This window comes from Haliotis cracherodii, unplaced genomic scaffold (assembly GCF_022045235.1).
Source record: "Haliotis cracherodii isolate W230 unplaced genomic scaffold, xgHalCrac1.p SCAF_6, whole genome shotgun sequence".
Classification (NCBI taxonomy): Eukaryota; Metazoa; Mollusca; class Gastropoda; order Lepetellida; family Haliotidae; genus Haliotis; species Haliotis cracherodii.
Window position 1 is genome coordinate 66,871,680 of NW_027266319.1, and position 9,204 is coordinate 66,880,883.

General features: G+C 44.6%; 1 protein-coding gene across 1 annotated transcript; it reads right to left on the reverse strand.

The window, feature by feature from the left end:
• On the reverse strand, window positions 1-8,883 carry LOC139446623 (uncharacterized; the record flags this gene model as incomplete). The annotated part of the gene is made up of 6 exons (XM_071227904.1): window positions 1-234; window positions 2,585-2,730; window positions 4,731-4,942; window positions 5,441-5,594; window positions 6,610-6,781; window positions 8,849-8,883. Coding segments are annotated over 6 exons (870 nt in total), but the record flags the coding sequence as incomplete, so codon positions are not given.
• Window positions 8,884-9,204: the final 321 nt, after the last annotated feature.

Genomic DNA, 9,204 nt, shown 5'->3' on the forward strand with positions numbered 1-9,204 from the left:
TTGTACATATCAGTGATATTTATTTGCTATTGGAATCACCGAGAAGCCCGTGTAATAGATTCGCTCCCCTGACAAGTTCACCCCTAGCTCCTCTGGCACACAGCCAGCTGGCTGGGCGTCTCGGGATGGTTGTTGGTGAAGACGTAAGTGAGGACGCTGTACAGCCTGTTGTCGTGGTGTTTGAGGTAGTTCCGAGCCGCAGTCTCACTGGTGCAGTAGTGGGTCCCGTCGCACCTGTAGTCCAAATTGACGATTGTACACCTCCCATGTATTTCTTATAAGCGACTGCCACCGTGGTCTAATGGTAGAGCGTCCGATCCCCGGCCGCGTCTTACCAAGAGACGTTAAGATCGTACTTTTGTTACCCTGGCGCTCAGCATTAAGGTGCTTCCTGACACTTGATAATATTACTTAGATACTTTGTACAGATATAATCTGACACTTTGCATTCTTTCTATTTGGGCCTAAAGTCGCACGTGCAGTGAACATGCCATGGAAAAATCCTTCCCTTCAATAAAGTAGTTATTTACCATCCAATTATTAATAGGTTTAGAAAAGATCAACAATTTTTACGAACCAATAGCACTCCATCATTGCGTTTCACAAAAGTTTCACATAAAAATCAGTGATGATATTTAGTATCTATCTATTTGATGATTGCCATTTTGAATTCTGGTGTTGATTCTAATGTTTGTTCCACTGGATGTGTTGTCTACGCCCGGCGTTCCTGGTTTAGTATCAGAAAAGTCATCCATTTATTATATCTCTGGTGTACCCCGCCATGATATTGCTGGGATATTACTAAAAGCGGCGTAAAACCATACTCACTGACTCACCCCTACAAGAACCTAGAACTTACCAAGTTTAGGAGACGTACACTATAATGAGACAACTTCGTTTGTTTGGTGTTTAACGCCTCACTCAGCAATATTCCAGCTATATGATGGCGGTCTGTAAATAATCTGTCTGGATCAGACAATCCAGTGATTGACACCATGAGCATCGATCCACCCAGTTGGGATACGATGACATGCATCATCAAAGTCAGCGAGCCTGACCACCCGATCCCGTTAGGCGCCTCTTACGACAAGCATAGTCGCCTTTTACGGCAAGCATGGGTTCCTGAAGACCTATTCTACCCCGGATCTTTAAGGGTCCAGGAACATGTAGAAATTGTATTCAGATGAGACTGATATGTTCAACAGTTGTTTTTTCTTAGGAGCAGAGTTTTTTTCAGTGTGAGAGGAGAGAAGGGCCGATGACAAAGATACCTCTTGGGATTACTACAGGAGTGTCTATCAGATGTTATAGCTAAAATGGATAGAATTATCATTAAACCGCCCGCACGTTATCAGAAATGAGCGGGCCACTGTAACTTGATAATGCCCTCATATTGCTTGACGACGGGCCATTATCACGCCCGTTGTTAGGTGACGTCATAGGATAGGGATGGGTGACGTCACGTTCAATAGTGACGTCTGGAATTGATCGCACAGATATGTTCGATACAAGTTACACAGGAGTGTAAGAAAAAATTAGCTCACATTGACGGTGTCAAGGTGATCTAACTCAAACCCGCCTATTTTGCTCCAAAAGAGTATTTGACGTGGCTTCATCAAACATTGAAGTCTACTTCTACTGTTTGGCCAACTCACTCACTCACTCAAACATTTGCCTCCAGCGTTGGCCTCTTAGTTGACAGTAAAATATGCCGTGGCCCACTCACTCACTCATTCACTCACTTGTCCATGCCTGCAGCGCTGGCCTCCTGGTTGACGTTGAAGTAAGCCGTGGCCCACTCACTCACTCACTCACTCACTCACTCACTCATCCACTCACTCACTCACTTGTTCATGCCTGCAGCGCTGGCCTCCTGGTTGACGTTGAAGTAAGCCGTGACCCACTCACTCACCCACTCATTCACTCACTCACTCACCTGTTCATGCCTGCAGCGCTGGCCTCCCGGTTGACGTTGAAGTAAGCCGTGACTCACTCACTCACTTACTCACTTGTTCATGCCTGCAGCGCTGGCCTCCCGGTTGACGTTGAAGTAAGCCGTGACCTACTCTCACTCACTCACTCACTCACTCAGTAGTTCATGCCTGCAGCGCTGGCCTCCTGGTTGACGTTGAAGTAAGCCGTGACCCACTCACTCACTCACTCACTCACTCACTCACTCACTCACTCACACACACACTTGCTCGTTCCTGCAGCGCTGGCCTCCTGGTTGACGTTGAAGTAAGCCGTGACCCACTCTCACTCACTCACTCACTCACTTGTTCATGCCTTCAGCGCTGACCTCCTGGTTGACGTTGAAGTAAGCCGTAACCCACTCACTCACTCACTCACCTGTTCATGCCTGCAGCGCTGGCCTCCTGGTTGACGTTGAAGTAAGCCGTGACCCACTCACTCACTCATTCACTCACTTGTTCATGCCTGCAGCGCTGGCCTCCCGGTTGACGTTGAAGTAAGCCGTGACCCACTCACTCACTCACTCACTTGTTCATGCCTGCAGCGCTGGCCTCCCGGTTGACGTTGAAGTAAGCCGTGACCCACTCACTCACTCACTCACTCACTCACTCACTTGTTCATGCCTGCAGCGCTGGCCTCCTGGTTGACGTTGAAGTAAGCTGTGGCGCCCTCCGCGAAGTATTCCTCGTAGTTGGCCATGGCGTACGCCGACAGCACCCACAGGTTCGCGGACTTAGCGTGGTTGTAGGCCGCATTGATCTGCCGGATTCACGAAAACAGATTCGTGATCTTCGTGGGAAACCCAATTTTCGTTCAACAGAATTTATACGGTTGAGTTGGTGGGTGGGTGGAGGGGTGGGGAATGTGGTGATGTGGAGGGGGGTTGGGGGTAGGGGGATGGGGGTGGGTGGGGGGCGGGGGTGCTGTGTGTGTGTGTTTGTTGAGTATGTGGAGTAGGGTTGTGGGGTGTATTGTGTGGGGTGTGGTAGTTAGGAGCACAGCTTCTTTGAAGATGTGAATTTGTTTAATTGTTTTAAATTAAAATACATAATGGAATTAGAACCCGGCCGGAATTGCGTTTGTTTAGTCAAGAAATAATCACGTAACTATTATTTTTGTTGAATGTGTCACCAAATGATTAAGTTGTATGATGTTTATTTCGGTAGCTAGTCGTTGGATTATTCGTGTTGGAAGGTGAGGTGAGGTGAGGTGAGGTGAGGTGAGGTGAGGTGAAATGGGGTAATTGCACTTATATAGCGACGTACATGCACGTGTGTGTGTGTGCTTGTACTGGTCCGGACTGATGCCGATTTATAGTGGTAGCACATTGAGATACCATGCCACGATATGGGTTTGACGCTGACAACTTGTGACCAGAAACATAATCAGGGCGAAGCTAAGATCATACAATTCTGTCATACAGACGCTGAAACAAATATATCCAATACAGCCCGTGCAAGTCTATAATATTTGGCAAGTATAGGTTACTGCAGTATCTGAAAATGAAGAAAGTCTCTGGGCTACTTTTAATATATTATATTATATTTCATCAATTGTCATTTAACAACTGTTGTTTTTCTGTAGTACAGTTCATTTCAGAGACTAGATATAGATTAAGCATGAAACATATTAAGCACCTAATCAATCTGACACAGGGCCATCAATACCTATGAATAGTGGTGGGAATCAATACCTGTGTATAGTGGTGGAAATCAATACCCGTGTATAGTCGCGGAATTCAATACCAGTGTCAAGTGGTGGGAATCAATACCTGTGTATAGTGATGGGAATCAATACCTGTGTATAGTGGTTGGAATCAATACCTGTGTATAGTGATGGGAATCAATACCTGTGAATAATGGTGGGAATCAATACCTGTGTATAGTGGTGGGAATCAATACCCGTGTATAGTCGCGGAATTCAATACCAGTGTCAAGTGGTGGGAATCAATACCTGTGTATAGTGATGGGAATCAATACCTGTGTATAGTGGTTGGAATCAATACCTGTGTATAGTGATGGGAATCAATACCTGTGAATAGTGGTGGGAATCAATATCTGTGAATAGTGGTAGGAATCAATACATGTGTATAGTAATGGGAATCAATACCTGTTAATAGTGGTGGGAATCAATATCTGTGAATAGTGGTAGGAATCAATACCTGTGTATAGTGATGGGAATCAATACCTGTTAATAGTGGTGGGAATCAATATCTGTGAATAGTGGTGGGAATCAATACCTGTGTATAGTGATGGGAATCAATACCTGTTAATAGTGGTGGGAATCAATATCTGTGAATAGTGGTAGGAATCAATACCTGTGTATAGTGATGGGAATCAATACCTGTGAATAGTGGTGGGAATCAATACCTGTGAATAGTGGTGGGAATCAATACCTGTGTATAGTGGTGGGAATCAATACATGTGTATAGTGATGGGAATCAATACCTGTTAATAGTGGTGGGAATCAATATCTGTGAATAGTGGTAGGAATCAATACCTGTGAATAGTGGTGGGAATCAGTACCTCTGTATAGTGGTGGGAATCAATACCTGTGAATAGTGGTGGGAATCAATACCTGTGTATAGTGGTGGGAATCAATACCTGTGAATAGTGATGGGAGTCAATACCTGTGTATAGTGGAGGGAATCAATACCTGTGTATAGTGGTGGGAATCAGTACCTCTGTATAGTGGTTGGAATCAATACCTGTGAATAGTGATGGGAATCAATACCTGTGAAATATCGAGGGAATCAATACCTGTGAATAGTGATGGGAATCAAGGCCATGGTGGTGGATGGTATGGGTGAACTCGTGAGCCAGTATGTTCTCATGATGATAATAGGGATCACGTGACGTACACATCACGTTGTCGTCAAGGATCACGGCCCTCGCTCCGCCGGCTCCAGCAACGGTGCTCCACTTCCGGCCGTCAAACGTACAGGAAGCAGAACAATGTCCGGCGCAGCTTCCTGAAATTTTTAAAACAACAATAACGGTTAATAACACTCAAGGCTCAGAGGTCACTAATTGTCGATATTCGGAGAAACCAAGGTTTCTGTTCTACGGCAGATCGGCTGGTACTGTGGTATGTGACGCTGTGTTGCTTCCCTTAGCCGTTTCAGGATCCGCTGATAACGTGAGAAGAACGGATTCGGCCTGCGATTGGTCAGTGGTCTATCGATGGGTTTCTCCATTGTGATAACGCAGTGACGTTTCCTTCCATATTCAGCTGGCATGCTATTTTAATACTCCCTAGAGCGACCTTACACCAATATCACTCACTCACTCTATGCCAGATCAGTAAATCAGAAAAAACAACAACAAAAAGGAAGCACAGAGTTACCAAACTACTTCAACTCATGAAATTAAACTTTTAAATATAATTCCAGATTTAAAAGTTAGCATTAAAGTAGGCTGTATTTGGCGTTACGTTTCGAAAGATTATTCTATGTATCTAAAGGGGTTACCATGACAGGCGGGCGTGTCCTTCAGTCGATAGTATTCCGGGTAGATGGCGAGTGTCTCTGTCCGTGTGAACACCCCCACAGACCCACCCGCGGAGAGCTTGGAGAATACTGCCGAGGGCATGTGGCGTGTCATTTTACTCACGATCAGTGCCGCCTACGTGGAAATATAATATTTACATATATGCTCTTAAAAAAGAAGGGATATACGGAAATAACTTCATATTTCCAACATTGTAAGAGATGTTAGTTTCTAGTAATAGTTGTATGGTAATTATGAACGAATTAGGAACACGTTACAACCGGTAGTGAAGTATGGCAGATGTTATGAGCGCCAACGATCTTGAAGGATGTGGGAAATTTCAAAGTTGACGTTTCTCAATCAGTCGTGCGTGACACCGCCACAATTTGTCAAACATCCATTCACCCGACGTGGCGTACTGGTTGGGAGTCTCTAAGTGGCGATTTGAGGGAGTCTGTCCCACTCCTCTTGCAGCGCCTGGCCAAGTTCAGTCACAGTGGACGGCACACGTCCCCCTATCATGTCCCAGACGTGTGCAATGGGGGAAAGGTCTCGGCTCATCTTGGTATACCTAATAGGTGCCAGTTTCGGACACAAGATGTCATATTACCTGATACTGTCAAGGCTCAGACACCCGGTGTTAAATTACCTCACAGTGCCAGGGTTGAGACACACAGTGTTAAATTACCTCACAGTGCCAGGGTTGAGACACACGGTGTTATATTACATCATGGTGCCAGGGTTCAGACGCCTGGTTTTATATTACCTATTTGTCCAAAGTTCAGACACATGTGCCATATTACATCATAATGCCAAGGTTCAGACACCCGGTGTTATATTACCTCATAGTGTCAAGGTTCAGACACCTGTATCATATTACCTCATAGTGCCAAGGCTCAGACACCTGTGTCATATTACCTCATAGTGCCACGGTTCAGATACCCGGTGTTATATTACCTCATAGTGCCAGGGTTGAGACACCCGGTATTATATTACCTCATAGTGCCTAGTTCAGACACCAGGTGTTAAATTACATCATGGTGCCAGGGTTCAGACGCCTGGTTTTATATTACCTACTTGTCCCAAAGTTCAGACACATGTGCCATATTACATCATAATGCCAAGGTTCAGACACCTGGTGTTATATTACCTCATAGTGACCAGTTTCGGTAGTTTTGGGACTCGCGGCGACCTCCAACCAGTGGCCGGAGGATTTGGTGTTCTTGATGACCCCTCCGCTACCCACATACTTGTATTTGAAGCCCGCGGGGAGGGACGCTCGGGGGGACCCCAGGCGGAGCAGCGTCTCGCGGTCCTCAGGGCTGTTCGTGAAAATACATGTGTATAGTGTCATTGATGGCTAGATAGATCAAGGTGTCGTTGTACAAGACAACCTTAGCTCTACGACTGTCGTAAGTCTATGTTACGGTATGGGAGTTATGATCACCTAAGTGCTAAATCGCTTTGTACAACGGCCCCAAGAAATCGTTCTTGCGCATCCATTACTCGGTCATGTGTAAAAGAACATAGTGATCAACAAACAACAGCTTTTGTTTGTTTGTTTGTTGTTTAACGCCTCACTCAGCAATATTCCAGCTATATGTCGGCGGTCTGTAAATAATCGAGTCTGGACCAGACAATCAAGTGACTGACATCATGAGCATCGATCCATGCAATTGGAATACGGTGACATGTATCAACCAAGTCATCGAGTCTGACCACCCGATCCCGTTAGTCGCCTCATACGACAAGCGTAGTCGCCTTTTACGGCAAGCATGGGTTGCTGAAGACCTATTCTACCCCGGGTCTTCACGGGTACACAGCTCTCGGATCAAGACATTTACAAGTCAGACTTTAATTTCTTGGCTTACAGATTTGCATGTGAAAAATGCCGATCTTTAGACGGGAAAATATTTTGAGTTAGATTTAAATTTAGATAAATATTATTTGTTTGTTCTTCAAAATGTTTTCTGAATATGTTGCCTTGCGGTGACGGGTTGTAGCTTGTCTCCATGGTTACCCACAACTAACCAATTGTTTTGCAGTTTTTAACTACTGTATACACAATTGTTTTGAGGTTAACATGTAATTTTGCATTCGTCACAATATAAAAGATCCCTTTCATTTTCTAAGGACGGCGGAATAGGTAAACCAAAAAAGAAAATCTCTCCTTAGAATTGTGTAGTCTCAATGAAATGAACTGCCCTGTTTTGACTATAAAGTAAGTCGACTTATTTTTCTGAAAGTGTTAACCGTTTAACACATAAACGTAAATTGAATATATGCCATCTCCTTTAGAAACATAAGTCCAGTCTGTGGTTAATGTGGATAGCTTTACTACTTTGATATCTGTGCGTGAGTGAGTATGGTTTTATGCCGCTTTTTGCGCTATTCCAGCAATATCATAGCTTGGGACACTAGAAATGGGCCTCACAAATTGTACCCATGTGGGGAATCGAACTCGGACCTTCAGCGTGACGGGCGAACGCTTTAACCACTAGGCTACCCCACCGCTCTTGCCACCATGTTCACTGCACAGACGCTATGTCGCCGATCAGATCCAGTAATGCATGTACCAGTGTGTGTCCAGGTAAGTAGCGTTCAATGCACGTCTCCCTCCCTACACACGCACACACGGTAGATATAATTGGACCAAGTGAGACCACATCATTCAAAGAATATTACATCCATTTTAACTGCAGAATATTTGTTCACGTTTAATCCCTCGCTAAACTTGCATAAATCGCAAGTACCTAAGGGAAATATGCAAATCCTGCTCGGGGACCATGCAGGTAGCCGAGGTATCATAAGTCCCCTTGTTTTGCTTGTTCAAGTCACAGTATGACTGAAATATTGCCGACGTTACATAAATTTAAATTCACTCTCTCAATGCTTGGACCAAATAGGTTCGAAGAATATTCATCGATTTGGAGACACCACAAATCACAATAACGAGTTGCGTCCTTTGTGAGTGCCAGAATCCTATGATCGCGATTCGCGCCAAGATTCGCTCTTTTTGTTTCTATATTTGTCAGCATCCTTCCCTTGATTGTTTCTAAGACCCGCATCGCTTAGGGCTTTCCTTCCTCATCAAGCTGATAATTCTTAATATGACTGAAATATTGTACAAAACGATGTTAAAATAAAATCACTCACTCACTTACTTCAATATGTGCGTCCTATAGTCAAGAGTACAATGAGTGAGTGAGTATAGTTTTAGGCCGCTTTTAGCACTATTCCAGCAATATCCCGGCGGGGGACACAACAACTAGGCTACCCGACAATGTGGCCTTTGTACATAGATGCTGGCTGAGAGAGGGTGATCCAGATCTCTGGTGTTAACTGTCCACGAAAAGGGCGAACTGCTCGGACACGACGCCAGTACATACCTCAACCGATGAGGGACGTCCCCAAACACACCTGAAGAAAGTAGAAAAAGCGATTACATCTTCTGTGTTGTTTTTTTGTTGTTTGTTCACCGTCACAACATAACCAAACATCAGTGTTCACCGTCACCATTTTACAAAATATGAGTGTTCACTGTTACAGCTCTAACAAACATCTGTGTTCACCGTTACCGCTCTACCAAACATCTGTGTTCACCGTCATCGCTCTACCAAACATATATGTTCATTGTTACACTCTACCAAACATCTGTGCTCACCGTTACCGCTCTACCAAACATCTGTGTTCACCGTTACCGCTCTACCAAACATCTGTGTTCACTGTTACTACTCTACCAAAC